This window comes from Artemia franciscana, chromosome 15, assembly GCF_032884065.1.
Source record: "Artemia franciscana chromosome 15, ASM3288406v1, whole genome shotgun sequence".
In the NCBI taxonomy this organism is placed as follows: Eukaryota; Metazoa; Arthropoda; class Branchiopoda; order Anostraca; family Artemiidae; genus Artemia; species Artemia franciscana.
The window spans coordinates 32,711,656-32,734,521 of record NC_088877.1 but is presented as its reverse complement, the minus strand read 5'-3'; the positions used below and the strand labels follow the sequence as shown (position 1 = coordinate 32,734,521).

Below are 22,866 nucleotides of genomic sequence, written 5' to 3'. Positions count from 1 at the left end.
TTAAAGAAAATGGGAACTTCCTGGGAGGGTTTCGAGAGGGATTTTTTGAATAGATTGGGATGGAGAAGGAGCATACGTAACTGTGTTGGCCTCAGGCGGCTTGTTGCTGCGATGAGTTTTTAGTAGTAGCAGTAGTAGTATATCCAATCTCGATGGTTTGTCCTATATTGAACATAACTCATAAATGCGGTACCAATTTTCTCAGCAAAATCTAACCAATTCTTTTCCTTTAAATATTAAAAACAAACAAGTTTTTTTCAATCGAAAGTAAGGAACAAAATTAAAACTTAAGACTGACAAAACTATTCTGGGTCAGAGGAGGGCTACCCCGTTTCTCAACCCTTCGCTCGTTACACTAAGTTTTTTAGTGCTTTAGAAACACTTCTTATTCCAATTTAATGGCCTTTGGGGTTCCAAGAGTCGTTCTCAAGAAATTGGGTCAAACTTTAGCGCGAAGAGGGTAGGTTAAGGAAGGGGCAGCCCCCCTCACGTACAAATCTTTTTTTCTTGAAGTTTTAATGTTGCTCCTTACTTTCAGTTGAAAAAAAACTTGCAGAAAATTTCCCCACAGGAAATTCACCCCCGCTTAAATTCACATCGAGGAATTCTCCTCAGACCATTCTCTCATGGCTGAAAATTATTCCGGACAATTCCCCCTGGAAAATCTCTTTATTTTTATTTGAATTTTTAATTTTATTTATGGTTGTTTTTTTTTTTAAATCATGCCAGCAATTCCCCTCACCCCTTCTAAGAGAATTATTCCTCTTGAAATTACCCCACCTACGGAAAGTTCCCCCTTGAAAAATTTCCATATATTCTCCAATAGAATTACTATATGTAAAAAATGGGTAAAATGAACAACTTAGATCCATTTCAACCGTGTGGAAAATTCCTTCCAGACATTTTCCTCCTCATTGTAAATTCTCACCATGGGAAATCCTCATCGCTAAAAAATCCCCCCCCCCAAAAAAAAACGCATGTTTCTCAGTAAAAAATACTATCTGTAAACAATGCACATTTTGTAAAAATTAAACTCTTTTCACCAGGAACTGTAAGGGGTCATGTATACCAGTAGGCATAGTCATCGCACCTTTCAACTATCCTGAATTAAATTAATGTCTCAAATTTTAATCGGATGTCATCGAGGAAATGGGGGCGTGTGAGGGGAGTTAGTTGCTCTCCAGTGTTATGGTCACTTAAAATAGACACTATAATTTTAGTTTCCATTCAAATTAGCTCTTTCTCAATCTTCTAAGACCACTGGTTCGCTAAAATCACCCCTGAGAAAAAAAAATCGATTCGCTACCTCAAAATTTTCAATCAATGAAAACTTGGTCCTCTTTTGGGTGAAATTGCAGTTTGGTTCTACAAAATGGCAGAATACCCTACTTTTCCGTGGCACAATCTTTGGTTACTGAAAAAGGGGACTAAGACTTTTAAATTCCGTTCAAATGAGCCCTCTCCCAATCTTCGAGGACCATTGTTTCGATACGATCACTCTTGGAAAAAAGGTAATAATCTTAGGGCAAATCTTGCAAAATTACACATTTTTATATATAGTTTGCCAAGACCTCAAAAGCAGAGTTCTCTGACATTCCGAATTTGAAGATATGATTTTTATTTAGATTACTCGCGTTTTTGGGGATATTTCCTCCTTTTGAAGAGTTTTTGATGGGCTATGTTAAGATTTATGAATTTTACGTATAAATAAGCCTTAAATGTCTTTTTGATGTATTAATCGTTATCCAAATTCCGTCTTTCAGAGTTTCGATTACTATTGGCCCGAGTCACTCCTTACTTTTAGATTAAATAAAAAAACTAGTTTTTTAACTGCAAGTAAGGAGCGACATTAAAACTTAAAACGAACAGAAACTTCTCCGTTTATGAAATGGGTTGTCCCCTCCGCAATCCCTCGCTCTTTACGCTAAAGCTTTTAATTGTTTTAAAAAGTAGAATTGTGGCAAAGAGTCAAACTTTAGCGTAAAGAGCGAGGGATTGCGGAGGGGACAACCCATTTCATATACGGAGTAATTTCTGTTCGTTTTAAGTTTTAATGTCGCTCCTTACTTGCAGTTAAAAAAACTAGTTTTTTTTATTTAATTTCCGAACGTTTTTGAATTAATGCATGTTTGATTTTGGCTCTCCACACATAAATTATTGAAATGAAATTTGTATATTAATTTTTTTTTGGCTAAATGGCTTTCTCTTAGTTTTGATCAGATGATTTTGAGAAATAAGGGATGGGGAAAGAGGCCTAGCTGCCCTCCAATTTTTCGGTTACTTAAAAAGGCTACTAGAACTTTTAATTTTTAACGAACGTTTTTATTAGTAAAAAATATGCGTAACTTAAGAATTAACTTACGTAACAAACTTTTATATTCTTATATTTTTATTATGGGTACGAGGGGGTTTGTACCCTCGTTAATACCTCGCTCTTTACACTAAATCGTAAGTTTCGTCCCAATTCTTTAAGAATGACCACTGAATCAAAAAGGCCGTAGAATAAATAGTTGAAATTACTAAAAATACTTTAGCATAAAGAGCGAGGTATTAGTCTCCTCCTAAATACCTCGCTCTTTATGTTAAAGTATTTTTAGAACCCCTCATATGCGTAATAATCTCCGTTCGTTTTAAATTTCAATGCTCTTCCTTACTTTCAATTGGAAAAACGTTTTCATGTTTATTTTTTCATTGTTTTTTTTTTATAGTAATGCTAGAAAATCCTGCGCCCTTTTCATTGAATTTTTCTTCCCCCATGACATATTCCTCCAGGGAAATATCCTCCAACATAGCCCCCTCCCATCAACCCCACCCCCAAACCAAAAAAAAAACCTTGAAAACGTCTATACACCTCCCAATAACCATTACTATATATAAACACTGGTGAAAGTTTATAACTTGCAGCCCCTCCCCCAGGGATTGTGGGGGAGTAAGTCATTCCCAAAGACATAGTTATTATGGTTTTCGACTATGCGGAACAAAATGGCTATCTCAAAAATTTAATCCGTTGACTTTTGGGAAAAATGAGCGTGGGAGGGGGCCTAGGTGCCCTCCAATTTTTTTGATCACTTAAAAAGGGCACTAGAACTTTTCATTTCCGTAAGAATGAGCTCTCTTGCGACACTCTAGGACCACTTGGTTTGTACGATGACCCCTGGGAAAAAGAAAAAAACAACAACAAATAAACACGCACCCGTGATTTGTCTTCTGGCCAAAAATACGAAATTTCACATTTTTTTAGATAGGAGCTTGAAATTTTTTCTATAGGGTTTCTCTGATACGCCGAATGCGATGGTGTGATTTTCGTTAAGATTCTATGACTTTTAGGGGATATTTCCCCTTATTTTCCAAAATAAGGCAAATTTTCTCAGGCTCGTAACTTTTGATTAAAAAGATTAAATTAATTGAAACTTATATATTTAGAATCAGCGTGAAAATTTGATTCTTTTGATGTATCTTTTAGCATCAAAATTCCTTTTTTTAGAGTTTCGTTTACTATTGAGCCGGGTCAAACTTAAGAACAGAAAATATTCCGTATATGAAAGGGGCTGTCCCCTCCTTAACATCCCGCTCTTTACGCTAAAGTTTGACTATTTCTCACAACTCTACTTTTTAAAACAATAAGAATCTTTACCGTAAATAGCGGGGCATTGAAGAGGAGACAGTCCCATTTATATACGCAATAATTTCTGTTCGTTTTGAGTTTTGATGTCGCTCCTTACTTTCAGTTAAAAATAACTTGTTTTTTTTTTAATTTAATTTTTGAACGTTTTGAATTAGTGTAGCTTTTGAATTTGGCTCATTGTATATGAATAATTAAAACGAAATTTGCATAATAATTTTAGGCTACTTTTTTTTAACTAATAATAACCTTATAATAGCCAAACTTTGATTTTTGTTCCGGTTTTTTAAGAATGACTCCTGAATCACAAAGGCTAGGTCGAAAGAGCCAAGAGCACATATGGCATGAGTTCTAGCAAAATTCTAACAATCAATAGACTGATTTAAAAGAAAAATCAGAGGGTTGAAGCCGGTCGAGATTTAAAATAAGAGCTATGAGACAGGAAGTCCTACTGATTTTCAAAATTCATCCAGATCCGATCACCCACTCGCAAGTTAAAAATACCTAATTTTTTCGAATTTTTCCTCTCCCTTCAGCCCCCCAGATGGTCAAATCGGTGATAACGACTTTATCAAGTCAATTTGTGCAGGTCCCTGACACGCTAACCAATTTTCATCGTCCTAGCACGTCCAGAAGCACCGAACTCGCCAAAGCACTGGACCCCCTCCCAACTCCCCAAAAAGAGCGGATCCGGTCCGGTTACATCAATCACGTATCCAAGATATTTGCTTATTCTACCTACCATGTTTCATCCCAATCTCTCCACTCTAAGCGTTTTCCAAGATTTCCTGTTTCCCCTCCATATCCCCCCAATGTCAGCAGATTTGTTCGGGATTTAAAATAAGAGCTCTGATGCATGAGTTCCTTCTAAATATCAAATTTCATTAAGATCCGGTCACCCGTTCTTAAGTTAAAAACACCTCAATTTTTCTAATTTTTCCTAATTAACACCCCCCCCCCCCCAAACTCCCCCAAAGAGAGTAGATTCAGTCCGGTTATGTCAATCACGTATCTAAGACTTGCGCTTATTCTTCCCACCAAGTTTCATCCCGATCTCTCCACTCTAAGCGTTTTCCAAGATTTCCCCCTGAACTCCCCCAATATCCCCAGATACGGTCGGGATTAAAATAAGAGCTCTGAGACACGAGGTCCTTCTAAATATCAAATCTCTTTAAGATCCGATCACCTATTCGTAAGTTAAAAATACCTCATTTGTCAATTTTTCCTCTCCCTCCAGTACCCCAGATGTTCGAATCAGGGAAACGACTGTTATCAAGTCGATTTTTACAGGTCCCTGACACGCCTATTACTTTTCATCGTCCTAGCACGCCCGGAAGCTTCGAAATCGGATCCCTTCCAATTATGTCAATCACGTATCTAATACTTGTGCTTATTCTTCCCATCAAGTTTCATTCTGATCTCTCCACTCTAAGCGTTTTCCAAGATTTTTGTTTCACCCCTGCAACCTCCTATGTCCCCAAATCCAATTCGAAGTAAAAATGGAGCATCTGACACATAAGATCTTTCTATATACCAAGTTTCATTAAGATCCGATCACTCATTCGTAAGATAAAGATACCTAAATTTTCACTCACGTTTTCCAAGATTTCCGGTTTTCCCCTCCAACCCCCCCCCCTCAATGTCACCGGATCTGATAGAGACTTAGAATAAGACCTCTGAAGCACAAGATCCTTTTAAATATCAAATTTCATTATGATCTGATCAGCCGTTCGTAAGTTACAAATACCTCATTTTTCTAATTTTTCCAAATTACCCCCCACTACCCCAAGGAGAGCGGATCTGGTCCAGTTATGTCAGTCACGTATCTTTGACCTGTGCTTATTCTTCCCACCAAATTTCATCCCGATCCCTCAACTCTAAGCGTTTTCCAAAATTTTAGATCCAACTCCTCCCAATGTCACTGGATCCGGTCAGAATTTAAAATAAGAGCTCTAAGACATCATATCCTTCTAAATCTGAAATTTCATTAAGGTCAGATCACCTGTTCTTAATTTAAAAATACCTCGTTTTTTATTAATTTTCCCGAATTAACCATCCCCCCACTCCCCCAGATAGTCGAATCGGGGAAACAATATTTATAATTTAATCGGGTCTGATCCTTGATATTCCTACCAAATTTCATTGTCCTAGCTTATCTGGAAGTGCCTAAACTAGCAAAACCGGGACAGACAGACCGACAGACCGACAGAATTTGCAATCGCTATATGTCACTTGGTAAATACCAAGTCCCATAAAAACTAAAAAAAAAATTAACTTTGGCGTAATAGCAAGCTATTAAAGAAAGGCAACTCCCCGCATTTACATAATATTTTATGTTGGTTTTAAGTTTTAATGTTGCTTCTTACCTTCAGTTTAAAAAACTCATTTTTATTTGATTGTGGATAGTTAGGCCTATAGGGAAATCAATCCTCCCCCTTCCATGGGATATTCCCTTCCCCCAAACTTCTCCATGGAAAGATTCTCCCACGCAATTTACATTAGTTATATTTGAGGAACTAAATTTGTAAGGCATAGTAACAGAACGGCACAAGAGGTCGAAACTATTTTTATGAAAACGAAAGTCACAAGTTGACCAATTCTCACATGACTGCAACAAAAGATCTTCAAAAGATATACGTAATAATTTATGTTTCTTTCAAGTTTTAATGTTATTTCTTACTTTCAGTTTGAAAAAGCTTTTTATTTATCTAATAATAACCACAAGCCGAAAACATAAAACATCTTTGATTCATTATCACACAAAAAGCATAGTTATAAGGCTGCTTAAGATAAAATTAAATGCTAAGATTGGCCAGAAAACAAAAAATGAAAATTATTGCTTATATAGGCCACAAAATTTGAACTTTAGCGTAAAGAGCGAGGTATTGACGAGGGGGTAACCTACCTCACATACGTAATAAGGGGTGGTTCGCCCCCTCATTAATACCTCAAAGTTTACGCTAAAATTCGAAATCTGTTCCAATTCTTTAAGATGACCACTGAATCTCAAAGGCCATTTAATTAGAATAATTAGTTCTTTTGAGACTACTAAAAAATACTTTAGCTTACAAAAAATAATACTTCTAAAATACTCCTTACTTTCAGTTGAGAAATCTTGTTTTTTTATTTAATTTCTAATTTTTTTTAAAATAATGCTGGGGAATCCAGCGCCCCTTCATGGAAATTCTCTCCCCCCAAGAAAAATTCCCCTATGGAAAGATTCTCCCATAGAACTAAATCCACTCGACCACCCCCCCCCCAGAAAAATACCCTTGAAAATGTCTGTATACTTACCAATAACCAATACTATATGTAGAAATGAGCAAAATTCATAACTTGATCCCGGGGACTGTGGGGGATTAAAACGTCCTCAAAGACATAGTTATTAGATAGTTCGACTATGCTGAACAAAATGGCTATCTCAAAATTTTGATCCGGTGACTTTGAGAAAAATTGAGCGTGGGAGGGGGCCTAGTTTCCCTCCAATTTTTCGGCCACTTAAAAAAGTGCACTAGAACTTTTGATTTCCATTCGAATGAGCCTTCTTGTGAAAATCTAGGGCTACTGGGTCGATACGATCACCCCTGAAAAAAAAACGCATCCGTCATCTTTCTTCTGACAAAAATAGAAAATTCCACATTTTTGATATAAGAGCTTGAAACCTCTACAATAGAGTTCTCTGTTACGCTGAATCTGACGGTGTGAAAATCATTAAGATTCCATGACTTTTAGAGAGTATTTCCCCCTTTTTACGAAAATAAGGCCAATAATCTCAGGCTTGTAACTTTTGATGGGTAGGACTAAACTTGATGAAACTTATATATTAAAATCAGGGTAAAAACCCGATTCTTTTTATGTATATATTGGTATCAAAATTCCGTTTTTTAGAGTTTCGCTTACTATTGAGCCGGGTCACTCCTTACTTACAGTTTGTTTACCACGAACTGTTTGATCCTTGCCAAGAACTGTTTGACTATTTCGAAAGCTAGAAAAAATTTTTGAAATTTTTTTTATAACGCGAAATTTAGGGTAGCTTTTGTTGCCCGTTTCAAGACCCTCATAAAGGAAAAGTTTTGAATTTTCGTATTTTACCGTTACCAAGCTACAGACTGCCGATCACAATACAAAACTGAAAAATGTAAATGATAATAATAGTAATTGCTCTCAAACCTGAAGATCTCAGAAGTTCATTTAGCATAAGCCATTCGCAACACTTTGCACACAACACAACCGCAGAGAGAGGTTTAGGGGGTGGTTAGTCACTTTATTTTAGTCACAAAACTGAAAAACGTAAATGATAATAATAATAATTGCTCTCAAACCTGAAGATCTCAGAAGTTCATTTAGCATAAGCCATTCGCAACACTTTGCACACAACACAACCGCAGAGAGAGGTTTAGGGGGGTGGGCAAAAGAAAATTTATGGGCTTCTAGCACTAGTGTTCTTTAAAAGATTCCTCTTGGGTCTTCTGGGGTTTCACGTATTCTTCTCAAAATTCTTCATGGGGGAGAATGACATAGATCCTTAAAATATTCTTACAGTTTGTTTTTTTTTTTACTTACAACCCAACCCCCTTTCCCTATAGCTAGGACAGATAGTTCGGAGGGATATTTGACTCACAGACTCAAAAACATATTTTTCAATCTTATCTTACATTGTAATACGTTTTTTGTATTTTATTTTAGTCAATAGCACTATTTGGCACTTAACATTCTACACGAGAGCCAAAAAATTAGCGAAAAGCTTTATTACAGAGTGACAAAACCACCATTATTCAATTTATTCAAATAAATTTCATAATATAACATTGCAATACCATTTTCGCATATTTTTTTTTGTCACAAGCACTATATGGCATTAATATTCTACACAAGAGCCGAAAAATTAGCCAACAGCTTTATTACAGAGGGACAAAACCACTAATATTCAATTTATTCACATAAAATTTCATAATACAACATTGAGCTATAATATAGGATGCACAACCAGTATTTTGGTTCAAAAATATAATTTTCTATCATATCCTTATGATGCAATACCATTTTCGTATTTTATTTTAGGCACAAGCACTTTCCGGAATTAGTATTCTTCAAGCAGAAAAATTAGCAAGTAACTTTAGTACTGAGTGGCAAAACGACCATTCAGTGATAGAAAGACAATAAACAGAAATACAGCATGAAAACTATTTTTGTAAGTTTATTCTATTTTCTTTATCTTCTTTTTCGAATGCATGTTGAAATCGGCCAAAATTTAGCTTTAAGGGCTGGACAAATGTAGCTTTTTTGTGCCGATTTACCAAATCTGCGCCACTATAAAATATATCCCTAAAGAAATTACAGTTCGCAAAATTTACTGCCTTTGTCACAGGAACTCGGCGGGTTATGTCATTATTGGACGCAAATTTATTAATATTTATAAGAATTCCGGACAATATAGATACCTCAAAATGTTGATAAGATGTCTTAAGGGGTAACAAAAGGGCCAGATATTAAAATAGGTTATACGAAAGGAGCTGGTTGCTTTTCAATTACTTTTGAGTTTCAAAAAGGACACTAGAACCCTCAATCTTCGATCGGATGCGCATTCGCCGAAGTTTCTACGACCGCCAGGGGGGTTTATAAGGGAGCAGTCCCCACTATATGGAATAGATTCTGCTTGTTTTAGGGTTTAATATTACTCTTTACTTTCATAATTAAGGCGTAGACCAGAAATATACTCCATGATATCAATAGGAATTAGATATTAATTTCTATCTTCTCCTTTCCCAAAAACTAATGCTAAATTTATTTGAAGGTTCAATGAAGGTTAGGTAGTTTCGGAATTAAAATACACTCTTTGATGCATCTCTTCCCCAGCCTACAAAATTATCCAATATTATTAATAGCTATCATAATTCATAATATCTGATGTGCACTTACACATCTTTGCATATAAATTTTATGTAATATGAACCAAACTAGTATAGTTAAATCAAGCTTTAAAATAAATGTCAGAAACACTTTTCAGCAATAAAAAGGGGGTATCGCACTGCAGCACCCTTATTAGGGCTGATTTTAAATGAAGGGAGATGATAAGTTAATTCCTACCCTCCCCCTACCCTTCCTCGATTTATGTGAAGGATCGTGGAGATTTATACAATTTGAGCATTGATGCGCATTCTTTTAGGCATCTGGCCACCCCCACCAACTCAATGACCCACCGCCCCTCCTTCAGAATGTCTAATGTACAATCATAGACTTTTCTTTCTTCTTTTTATTTGTCTAAGTTTCTCTTGGGCTGCTCAATTTTTCATTTGGTGGGAATTTCCCGGGTGGAATTTTTCACTGGATGGGGGGATTTTCACGAAGGGTGAGGGAACTTTTCGGGGAAAAATTTTTCAAGGGGAATAGAGCGAACCCAGATAATTGTATTCCGTGCAATCATAAATAAAAAGGCCACCCAGGCGCACGGATTTAAGGTGGTTTTTGTGTTTATGCTCTAGTCTAGACTTAGCGAAGGGTTTCCTTGTAGGGACCAGAAATTTCAAAATGTTGTTAACTTAACAACTTTTTTTTTTCTTTTAACCGGTTGTTTGTCTGCACAAGTGAAACAAATGTCCCTTTTGAAACTGACTAGAAATGTAAATTAGGTTTATTAAACTTTGACTAGTGGGAGAATTCCAAACTTATTTCTTATCTAACCTATACAACTTTTCTAAAAAATATGTATTATAAGGAGAGAGAAGTAAAGTTAAAAAATTCCAATCTTGTCATCACAAACATGATTTTAGAGTGGGCTGCAGGATATCCAATACCACCATAAAATAGAAATACTCACGAGTATATGCCATAAAAGGAGAGAAATCGGCTGAATTTATGGCTTATGGTGATCGACAGTCTTAAACCCCACGCTTTCCCCTTCCAAATTTCTCTCCCGGAACAGAACAAAATTTGTATCTAGAATGTCATGGAAATCGATGCCCAATGACAACTTTAGAAATTCTTTCTTAGCATAAAGTTTGAATATATAAAATTACATGTCTTCCTGCCTACTTCACGAAACAATAAACGTTTAACAAGTAATAGAAATTTTCGAAAATCGAAAAAAAAGAAAAATTGAGACTTCTGTTTCCAAATAAGAATTTCCAACATTATTACCTAAGAATTTAAAGAAATTTTACGGAAACACACGGAAATTCCAATTGGATTATCAGAGAGATAACATGAAGTTCTATCAGTATTCTAAGTTATTTGATTTCTAGAATGTTCAGCTTCGAAGCTGGAACAATTTATCAAGACAAAGTATAAAGATTTCACAAAATTTATGCTCTACCCCAATTTATACGGATCATTCTAATAAATGTTGTCCTAAGGAAAACAGCAGAGGCTATGGGACAGCATGGAATCAAACGGAAAGGTAAACCTCTCCTTGACTTAGATTATACAAATGAATTGAGTGTCTTAGATAAAATGTTAGCAAAATGAATGAATTTTCGGAGGTTTTGAGAATGTGAGAGTAGGTTTGAAAACTAATGTTAAGAAGACAAAGTTGCTTAGACTACGAATATATGAAGGCAAAGAGGTGATGTTGGGTAACAAGGAGATCAATTGAGTAGAATACTTCACTTACTCGGGTAGTATTATTAGTTTAGATGGCTGATGCAGTAAAGATGTAAAAAGTAGAATAGCCAAGGTCCATGGTGGTATTCTGCACAGGAATCGAGAAACTTACTAGTAACTTTATTAGAGAGAGACCAAATAACCAATGTGTAATAAGAGGACGTTGAACAGAAACAAAAAATCTTAAACTATCCTAGTAGTTTATTCTATTTCCTTTTTGTTCTTCTTCTGTTTTTCGAATGGATGCATAGGCTGGATTTAGATTGGCTGGGGATGGCAGGATGATGTCTAAGCTGGAATCCTGGCTGCAATTGGCTAACATTTTGGTATGCCTCGCTGAAACGTTTTATTTTTCAAAAGAAAAGCCTCTAGGGGTAAAAAAAAACCTTTCATATAAAACCTCTACTGTTTCCAGCTTATTTGACTTCCAAAAAATTCAAACTGTCCGAATTAAAAAACATATAAATATTGATTTTTTTTAAGCGAACATTATGACTTTTCTTGGTCTGTGTATTTTATTATGACTATTTTATAGCAGATTTATTCGTGGCAAACTAAACAAACTCCAATTTTTCCACCGAAAACATGACTTTGGTAGGATCTATTGGATCTACTGTCCCAGGCTAAAATTAAAAATTCATAAGTAGGTGTCACGAAGTGGAAACACTTTTAGAAAATTGGTAAAACTCAGGATTTCAGCAGTCTGCAGCTATTACTCAATGAGGCGTCTTAAATACGTGAAGGTAGAAATGATATTAGAAGTTTGAACTTAATTGCCAGATTGTGGCTATCCCCAAAGTTCATTGCTGCAAGTTATTTAAAATCCCTCTACTTTTGTTTTTCTCGAAATTTTATTCAACAGAAACATTCCAGAGTCGAAAAAACAAGGTTGAAAAGAAACAATTTAGAAATATGTTCTAACGAAGATAACTCTCCCAATTCCGAGTCATAGCTGATAACGGTTATGAACAGTTCTTGACAATTTTTTAGGGCTTGTCCAAGCAACAGAATTCGAAAAAAAAGTGAAAACAAGTAAAAAAAAAGTCTTTGAAACATCAAAATGAGGTGCAAAGCAAAACATCTGAAAAGAAGATTTCAGCAATAAACACTATTTCTAAAATCTGTAATAAATCCATGCCTTCATTTTCTTTTGCAGCACATCATACTGCTACAGTCAGTTCTCAAACTTGTCAGACCTTTTCCCTTGGCGCATATGAGGCTGGAATATCAGTCAAGCTTAAAACCTGAGCTTTTGCGTAAAAGATCAGTCAGCAGCTCCTCCGAAGTGTCTATCACTAGTGCCAATGCTGAAGAAGAAGATAAATCACAAATACTTGCTGAGCTACCACCAACAGAGTTGCTCGAAAGAAACAGTGAATTGTCTATCGCCAGCACAAACAGAGAAGAAGAAAGTAAATCCGTTGAATCCTTTGACGGACACTCTGAACTATCTATCACCAAAACTGAAGACAACAACACATCAAACATGGCTTCAAACAGATGCATGTCCAAAGTGCCCATCCCTAACACCAACACTGAAGAAAAAGATCAACCGCGCATATTTACTGAGCTACCTCCAGTTGAATTAATCGATAGAAAGACTGATTTGTCTATCACCAGCAAAAATGGAGAAGAAGAAACAAAATCCCATGAATCCATCGGTAAAAATTCTAAACAGTCGATCACTAAGACAAATACTGAAGACAAATCAAATTTGGTTTCAAGTAGAAGTAGCTCCAAAGTACTTGTCACCAACAAGAACACCGAAGGAAAAGATAAATTACACACATATACTGAGGAACCAATACTTGAATCATTAGAAAAAAGCACTGAACTGTCTGTCACCAGCGCAAATAGAGAAGAAGAAAGTGAATCCCTTGAATCTCTTAGCAGAAACACTGAACTGTTTATCCCCAAAGCAAACACACAACAAAAAGCTAAATCAACCTTTGCTTCAAATAGAGCGTCTGAAGTGTCTGTCGCCATCACCCACACTGAGGAAAAAGATAAACCACACATAATTGCTTATGTTACATCGTCCGAGTCATTTGAAACATACTCAGAAGCATCAATTATTAACACAAAAGAGGATAGCGAATCCCCTGACAGAAACCCTGAAATATTTGCCACTGATCCAAATGGAGAAAGAGAAGACGCATCAAACTCAGAACATGATGTAACATTTAACCCGATTAATGGTAATTCAAAAGTATACATGCTCAACACCAATAATGAAGAAAAAGAGGAATCTGAAATCAAAGGATGTCGACCAAAGCGAACACCAGAACATGCCCATCACTGGAGAAAAAAGGGATATGAAAAAAAGAAGAAACTCGACCCCTTTGAAGAGAACTACAGATATCTTTGTTGAATCTAACAAGACTATATTTAAATTACTGAATCAGTAAGGTTAGTTTTATTACCATAATACCTTATAAATCGTTTTAACTATGACAATATTTCAGCATTATTTTTGCTACATAAGTGTGTTTAATAGCTAAAACGTTTTCTTTTGAATAAAAGCAATTAGCAGCATATGTATAAAAATAATCTTTGCTCATCGTTTCTAGTAAATATGTTTTCTGCTTTGATATTGCATACATTGCTTTATTAGTCTCTGAATCCTTCGTTCGTTGAAGTGAACCTTGAGAGTCTCATTGAGGAAGATTGTTGGGAACCTAGGGATTATCAGGAAGGGAAAAATTTGGTCATGTGAATAAGCTAGGGACACAAACTAAGTTATCAAGACATATTTTAAAGCACGTTGTAAATTTATGTTTTCAATTAAATACACTATAGAGCTCAAAAGCAAAGGGCGTATTTCACATAAGATGAAAACACACACTTGTTTTTATTGATATTTAGTGCTAAAATGTGGATTCGCTGTGCCAACCAAGAGTTTCGTTATGTAGCTTACTGTTTTGAACTGAAAAGGTTTTCGTTATAATTGCCTTCTATTTTCGACTTTCCTCAGAGTAACGTCTCTGGTCGTCTCTATCTCTTAAGGGTCAGACATGTCTGAACCTACAACTATTTACATGAAGTGAACAAATATGTTCTAAGGTAAAAAGATAAACTATTCCTGAAGAATCAACTAATTATTATCATCATAAGAACAATCACCGAGCCTGTATGTTGGAATTTACATTAGAGAGGATATTTTGAAAGGGGCATAAATATGAGAAAATCAGCAATTTATAAAATACTTCTACCATAACCGCCATCACAAAAGTATTTTTCAATAAAAGAAGAGTTGAAACAAATATGGAAATGGGGTTAATTTTCCAAGAGAGTGGATTAGGAAATCAAACGGTCATTTAAGTCACTTTTTTGTAGACCAAACAACTGTTGTCAGCAGAGCAAAAAAAAAAGCATGAAAAATTTGCTGAAGATTTTAGAACATATAATTTAATATAATATTCTCTTAAAAGTCGTTGTTACTGAGTGAAATCCCTTTGAGTAAAAATAATTAGATATCCCTAAATTTATTTCACAGGCCAATTAAATCAAATAATTTACTTACTTGTCACATCCTCTGAGAAGTAGAAACAAGTTGCAAAATGTGACATGTGAGAACACACGTATACTGGAATCTATTTTCTCTCATTTAGACCATCTTCAACCTACTTTTCTTTTTTGGGGCTATATGTTTATACCAGGCCCCATAAATAAGGATTTTCAAGAAAGTAGTAGTTATCCCACTAGTGGTAGCAAACAAAATTCGACTTTCCAACTGTAATTCCAATACACTCATGTTAAATAGCTAATGTTTTACACAGAATAAAAATTAAAATACGTTTCGGGTTTGAATATGGGCGTCGGTAAGTTTTCAGAACCTTAGGAAAATTTCTGCATCCCCCCCTCCCCTCTGCATTAACAACGTCAGTTGGCATATTTTTGATGAGATATATGGTATATATTTTATCTAAATGACACCCCAATAGATGCTAGACCAAGGGAAGATTTATCTTCTTTTGTCCCTTAGATATCTCACTTGTTTTTAACTAGTGTTATTGATGAGCTGTTGCTCCCTCAAACACCACTCATTTGGTGTTGAAGCTGTGGCTTCTAAAAATGAAGTTTTCTAATGGTAGGATATGCTTACCTAAAAAGGTATATTTTTGGGTAAAAAATATTTCTAAAAGTAGATTTACCACACTTAGACACACACAAATTTCTAAGCATTTGAGGGATAGTCAACGGATATGACCATTGATTCAGCCATTGGATTGAGCAAGCTTAGTTTAAGGGAGTGGGTAATAAATAGCATTCGAAAAAAAAACAAGAAATTGAGACATACCCTTTTGAGTTATCATAACCAAGTTGAGGAGAAGCGTAGAGTCACTTAACTAGATCTAATGTCTCTTCATTCAAAATTGTCTCTCCTTTGATGAACGAATTGAGTGAGTACAAAACTAAATCTCATAGGGCCTAGTACAGACTAAAGACAACAAATAACGCAAGTACTAAGGCCAATGATTGTGGTACAGCAATGTACCCCCAACCCCTTTCACCCAAAACAAGAATGTGGGCTACATTAAAATAACAACTCCCCCTAATGTCAACAGATCTGGTCGAGATCTGAAATAAGAGGTCTGAGACATGAGTTCCTTCTATATATCAAATTTCATTAAGATCCAGTCAACCGTTCTTAAGTTAAAAATACCTCAGTTTTCCTAATTTTTCCGAACTAACATCCCCCAGCTCCTCCAAAGAGAACGGATCCGTTCCAATTATGTCAATCACGTATCTAGAACTTGTGCTAGTTCTTCCCATCAGGTTTCATCCCGACCTCTCCACTCTAAGCGTTTTCCAATATTTCTGTTTCCTCTCTCCAACCCTCATGTCCCCGGATCCGATTAGAGTCGAAAATGGAGCATCTCAGACATAAGATCCTTCTTTATATCAAGTTTCATTAAGGTCAGATCACCTATTCGTAAGATAAAGATACCCCAATTTTCACGTTTTCCAAGAATTCCGGTTTCCCCCCTTCAACTCCCCCCATGTCATAGGACCAGGTCAGAATTTTAAATAAGAGCTTTAAAGCACAAGATCCTTCTAAATATCAAATTTCATCAGAATCTGATCAACTGTTCGTAAGTTATAAATACCTCATTTTTTCGATTTTTTCCCAATTATTCTCCCCTCCCAAAATCCACCAAAAAGAACGGATCCGGTCCGGTTATGTCAGTCACGTATCACAGACTTGTTTTTACACTTCCCGCCCAGTTTCATCCTGATATCTCTGCTATAAGTATTTTCCAAGATTTCCAGTCCCCCCCACCCCAACTGCCCCCCCCCCTAATGATGCTGGATCCGATCAAGATTTAAAATAACAGATCTGAGTTACGAGATCCTTCTAAATATGAAGTTTCATTAAGATCCGATCACTCCTTCGTAAGTTAAAAATACGTCATTTTTTCTAATTTTGCAGAATTAAGCCCCCCCCAAAAAATAAACTCTCCCAAGTAGAGCAGATTCGTTCCGATTATGTCTATTAGGTATCTAGGACTTCTGCTTATTTTTCCCACCAAGTTCATCCAATCCCTCCACTCTAAGTGTTTTCCAAGATTTAAGTCCCCCCCCCAACTCCCCCCAATGTCACCAGAACCGGTCGCAATTTAAAGTGAGAGCTCTGAGACGCGATATCCTTCCAAACTTCAAATTTCATTGAGAATAAAAATACCTCATTTTTTTCTAATTTTTCAGAATTAGCCCCCCCCCAACCAACTCCCCCCAAACAGAGCAGATCCGTTCCGTTTATGTCAATCACGTATCTAGGAATCCTGCTTATTTTTCCCACCAAGTTTCATCCCGATCCCTCCACTCTAAGCGTTTTCCAAGATTTTAGGTTCTTCCCTCCAACCCCCAATGTCACCGGATCTGATCGGGATTTCAGATAAGAGCTCTAAGGAACGATGTCCTTCCAAACATCAAATTTCATTAAGATCCCCTCACTCGTTCGTAAGTTAAAAATACTTCATTTTTTCTATTTTTCCAAATTAACCAGGCCCCACTCCCCCCTAAAGATGGTCAAATCGGGAAAACGCCTGTTTCTAAATTAATCTGGTCCGGTTCCTGATACGCCTGCCAAATTTCATTGTCCTAGCTTACCTGGAAGTGCCTAAGGTGGCAAGACCAGGACTGACAGAAAGACAGACCGACAGACAGACTGACAGAATTTGTGATTGCTATATGTCACTTGGTTAATATCAAGTGCCTTAAAAATTACATTATTTCATAAAAATTAGGAGATGTATGCTCTTCAGATACAACCAAAGCTCATTTTCAATATACTAACAACTTCTTGTGATATAAAAAATAGTTGTCTTTTTTTTTGTAGGAATAGGAATTTATTAAATTCAACTTTAAAAATACAAAAACAATATTATGCACCGACAGAGAGCAGAGCTCGTAAGGCTGGGACAGTAAAAATCCATAGAAAAAACACAACATCTCGTCATAAGAAAAAAAAACATGGCAAAAAAACCATACAAGGTAGGAGATAATAGAGGAGGCCACCCCAGCGCGAGAACACTCCAAATAAAATACATACTAAAATCTATTATTCATCAATCCTGACATCCAGGCAAAGAACTATTTTGAAATATGTTTTTTCAAGGAAAATCGGCTAGTGAAACTTCGGGACGTTTCTACTAAATTAAGTTTATTTACAATATGAGAAATCTGGTATCTGATTGAGAATCTAGCTCTTTCTGATTTGATTGGTGGAAGACAATACCTCTTGGAGCAGACGTGGTGGGCAGGAGAAGTGGGATTCTCAATTATACCCGAATCATGGAAATAATTTGTTGAGGATTGGATGTCATAACACCAAACTGCTGTATGCACATCCTTCAGCTGTTTGAGATTAGCTATATTGAGTAAAATATGTAAAGTTTGAGTTTCTGACAGATTTTTAAGCCTCACAGGGCGATGAACAAAAATCCCAGAATTCTAATTGCCTTACTTTGAATTATCTGAAGAGGTTGCAATTAGACCATAAATGTGTTGAGATAAACTACAGGGCAATAACTAACATATGATTCAATTAGAGAGTGGTATAAATTTTAAGGATGGAAAAAGGAAACAGATGTTTCAATCTATGAAGACAACCTAAGTGCTGGTCAAGTTTCAATTTCAAATAATAAGAATGCTTACAGAAGGATAAAAGCTCGTTAAGAATGATCCCAAGGTAACGAAATGAATTTACTCTTTTTATCCTACTTTGATTTACAGTTAACCCATCTATGGTAATCTTATTTACCACCCAATGTAATCACCTGAAAATCATTAATTCAGTTTTAGAAAAGCCTTAGGAGAATGAATTTTTCAATAATCTATCAATAGCCAAATTTGGTTCCAAAAAAGTGCATTCAAGCTCCTATTTCCACTCCTCCTCTACTAGCAGCTCTGTATCTGGCTCCAAGTCTGGTATTGACTTAACCCACAGAACAACCTTTCTAAGGCAAATGGTGCAGAATACAAATGGTGCAGAATACAAAATGGGCTAAAGACCAAAATCTTAAAATTTCAAAGTTGAGACATTTACAGTTCCAGTGAAAAAGCACAACAATTGTCTGAGTTGCAAAAATGTTGCTATTGTCCACTTAACCCCATTTTTATAATATTTTTACAGGTTGAAAACTGCAACACTAATAAGAAATTAAAATTTTCAAGCCGAAATAGTTCAACACAGACATTTTGAAAGTGACACAACTAAACTGACCAGACACAAATTTGAGTAAATTCAGTATGAAACTTTATGGTATTCTTTAATTTTAATATGTTGATGATCAGGTTCATAAAATCCCCAGAATTTAATGCTTTTTCTTGAAAGCTTGAGCATGAAATAACCTATTCAAACAACCTTAAACCTGCTCAAATTGGCATTTTCCTCTTTTTGTTAAACAAGAAATAGAAGAGCCCTTTGCAAGGCTAAGATTTTGATAAATCTTTGAAGGTAAAAAGATTTGCTGCTAAATTGAAATTACTCCCTCCCCCCTAATTTTCGCGAACTCACACCACTGCTACTTCTACCTAAAACATGGTAATGTTTTTTAAGAGGCTCTGGCTTACAATCAGGTAAAAAAGGGGAAAAATCCAGAAGAGAAAATTTGAAAGTTTTGGTGGTAGGCAGCATGCAGAAAAGAAAGTACCAGTGAAGTTCATGCCTTTGGGTCTGCATTAGGCATACACTTAGGCTACTAAGAAATTATTATGACTGATCACAATAACCAACTATTGCAAATAGCTACTCTTTCAACATAACAGCACTCTGCTGTGAATGCAGCCACTTTGGACTGCAGCTAACTGCAGCTTGGAATAGCTTCACAGCACTATTGGTAAATAATTTGCCTATGTTTTGGACAAAAAATACTAGGATATAGGCAAGGATTGAAAAGAAACCTTTGAATATCAAACATATTTAGTAATAGGAAACAGTTTAAATACAAAAAGCAACCTAGGTCATTTCATTATAATTCTCTTATCTTTTATGAAGTTACACTGTGAGAATTTTCATTCACAACTTCATAACTAATTTCATTAACCTCCATTATTGTTCATCTAGTCCAGAGCAAACCAGGGAACAAGCAAGGGCGAATTAAATACAAAATACTAACCTTTTATGTTACCTTTAATGTTAGTATGGCATTTTCTTTTAGATTAGTATATATTCTAGCAATAAATATGGGACTAAAATGGGGAGGGGTGCATCATAAGAAAAAGGACTATGATATTTGGAAAGAGCACAAAATAGGGAATCTAATGGTATTACTCATTTTTTTTCTATTAACATTATTATATTACTGTATATTATTATTATTATATTGTTCAATTACAATTTATTTTATTTCCTTCAAAAGAGTCCAAATTCTCCAGTACAACTGCTATATTTACCTTTTCCTTATTTTAGAACTCAAATGACTGGTCTAGAACATAAATGTGTAAATTACAGCAACAAAAATGCTTTACAAATTATACAAAACTTAAAACCTCAGGATTTAGCAAAGGTGGACAGCTCAAAACTCTATCCTTGGGCCTAATGAGGCTGTCATTGGGTTTAACTATCATTAAAAACAGTTGGATTATGAAAATAAAACTTTCCAAATAAATTCAGAGGCTAAACCATCCTGGGAATATTGAACAGTATTTAAAAAATTAAAATGAATACAATATTGACAAAAATATTAAATAATAAATTCAGAGAATATGGTTTTAAAGATCATTAAATCTATTTTTAACATTTACATTTAGGATAAGACACTTGGTATGCCTTAAAATTTTATTGAAATAGGAAGAATTATGCATTAAAAAGCTAAAGCCAATGAAAAAGAGATTTGAAACTGAAAATTGAGGCATTTTTTTTTTTCAGAGAATAAATGTTTCTCTAAATGTTAGGTATAAAATTGAGGCATACATGTTTCAGGTTTGCAATATTCTAAACCATTGGAATCAGGAAATTGTAAACAGATTAGCTTGACGCTATCTTCCCTGGTAATATTTTTGAGCTTGGATTCATTCCTGAAAGTTTCATTTAAGTAGTTCAACTAATTTTAAAGATAGCAAGGAGCCCATAAACTAGGATTTCACTTAACCTATGGTGCATACTTTGAAGTATGAATGGCTTCATTGCATCATATATTTTTAAGTTTGATTGCCTATATATCCTAAGGCTTTCTATAGAGCCACAACTTTGAGCATGAAAAGAGCACAGAGTTAACAACCTAAAAATACCCTCTTTTAAGTAAATTTTCTGATTAAACCACTAATAAGATAGATAAGAAATGGACATATCTTAAGAATCAGAATTTTACCCTGAATCCAAATATTATATTCATTTTAGCAAGAAATGAACTTATATTTGTACAAAATGTATGAATATATATTCTGAACTGTGTATATGCACTAAATTTTCTATATTTTTGACAGACTGTTAAATCAATTTGATGAAAAGAGTGATTTAAAACAAATTCAGCACATGTTTACAATTCAGGGTATATATCTGTATAGTTAAATGCAAGGAGCACAGGAAAGGAAGTGAGAAGTAAACCTCCCTTATACTTAGAATATGATGATGATTTAAGCCTCCTAGATAAAAAAAAAAATTAGAAAAATGAACAAACTTATACATATTTTGTGAGTTCAGCATGCAAGAATTGGGTTTTAAACTAATGTCAAGAAGATTTAGTTGCTAAGACAAGGAATAAGTGAATGTCAAAAGACAATTTTATGTAGTGAAAAAAATGTATCAATTGGGGAGCTTCACTTGCCTAGCTAGTATTATTAGTGAATATGGTCAGTGTACTGAAGATGCTAAAAGTAGAATAGCCAAGGCCCATGGTCTTTCTTTGCAGTTAAAAATTTTTTGGAGAATAGGAAGATAAGTCTGTAAACCAGTGTTAAAATATTAGATGCTGTAGAGATGGCATGGATCAAGTATGGTTCTGAAGTTTGGTCACTCTGAAAAACTAAAGCTGCAAGATGCTTTCTAGGTAAACTGCCTATAGATTGTTCTAGGTATCTAACTTAGCCTACTTACTGCATCTCAAATAGCAAGTTGTATGAAAAATGTGGTTCAATGCTGCCTTTCAGGGCAATATTGAGAGAAGAGATAGATAGGAAAAATCTGTGTATGAAAGATGACAGATTTTTAGAGATTATACTTGCTGGCCAACTATCTATGGCAAAACTAAAAGCATGTTGTCCCCAAATGAGGTGGGAGGATGCCATGAAGAAAGATTTAAGGAACATGGGAGATTCTAAGAAGGCTGTAAAAAGGGAAGCTTTGAATAGGTTAAGATATAGGAGCATGTGTAGCTGTATTGGTCTACAGCAGCTTGGTGCTACAGTGAGTTGTTAAAGTAGCAGAATTTACTTACAGAGAGTAGACAAAAGTACATTTTGGATATAAATGAATAATATATTCTGATTTGCAAAGGTATGCCTATTTCTTAGTAAGCCCATCTCATTAGTTAGCAAAAAATAATCAGAAAATTTACCTATTTTCATTCTTGGCCTAGCATGTCTCCACTGGAGAACCTGGTATTCTAAAACTTTGCCTGAAAAGCTTGTCTTTAGAATCTTCATGTAAAATTAGAAGCATGATTTGTTCATTGAACACTAAGACACAATCTAATTTACTAGAAAAAAAACATTTCTAAATAGATCTAGGCTTGCTGATGATGAGCAATGTTAAGAAAGCCTTGTGACCTAAGGCGGATCTAATAGTTCTAACTTACCTTTATAAGATATAAAATATCGCTACACTTCTTAATCTTACGCCTTCTCTTGCCTAATAACCCCAGAACATTTTCTTCCAAAAAGTGGGGTTTATTTTCACGCGTTCAAATTTCAAAACGCAATATTGTCCTTGCCAAATTGTAGAATAGAACGAACGAAACTGGAAGGAAATGTACAAGCCGAAAATCTCTTTCAAATAGCCTTTCGTTAAATTCTCGAACGACTAGGAATTTCACTTTAATCTTTAAAAGAAGCCATAAATTATAGTTTTTTAACATTTGAGTACTTTATTAGGGTCTTGAAATTGAATATCCGACTGTTGTTCTTTAAAATTGACCTGTCAAAAATTCAATTTAAATTAAATTTCATATTTGCTGACATTTCCCATGTGTTTCCTGGCA

At 35.2% G+C, this 22,866-nt stretch overlaps 2 protein-coding genes across 8 annotated transcripts in view; one reads left to right on the top strand and one right to left on the bottom strand.

The window, feature by feature from the left end:
* Positions 1-22,589, bottom strand: part of LOC136036378 (protein N-terminal glutamine amidohydrolase-like) — a 199,745-nt gene extending 177,156 nt beyond the window's left edge. For 2 of the 6 annotated variants that reach the window (XM_065718557.1, XM_065718556.1), the window contains exons 1-2: positions 22,465-22,589; positions 6,917-7,206 (exon numbers count right to left, since the gene is read on the bottom strand). The gene's annotated coding sequence lies outside the window, so the exon portion shown is untranslated. Of the gene's footprint in view, positions 1-6,916; positions 7,207-22,224; positions 22,249-22,464 lie in introns of those variants that run through there. The other 4 variants (XM_065718555.1, XM_065718558.1, XM_065718560.1 and 1 more) reach the window with 4 other exon arrangements.
* LOC136036377 (chromodomain-helicase-DNA-binding protein 1-like) lies at positions 8,681-13,691 on the top strand. 2 transcript variants are annotated; one of them, XM_065718553.1, is made up of 2 exons: positions 8,681-8,813; positions 12,378-13,691. In XM_065718553.1, the coding sequence occupies exons 1-2, from the start codon at positions 8,799-8,801 to the stop codon at positions 13,590-13,592; spliced, it is 1,230 nt and encodes a 409-aa protein (XP_065574625.1). In that variant the 5' UTR covers positions 8,681-8,798; the 3' UTR covers positions 13,593-13,691. The 2 variants fall into 2 exon arrangements, with proteins under 2 accessions (XP_065574625.1, XP_065574624.1); XM_065718552.1 differs by lacking the exon at positions 8,681-8,813 and adding an exon at positions 10,865-11,018.
* Positions 22,590-22,866: the final 277 nt, after the last annotated feature.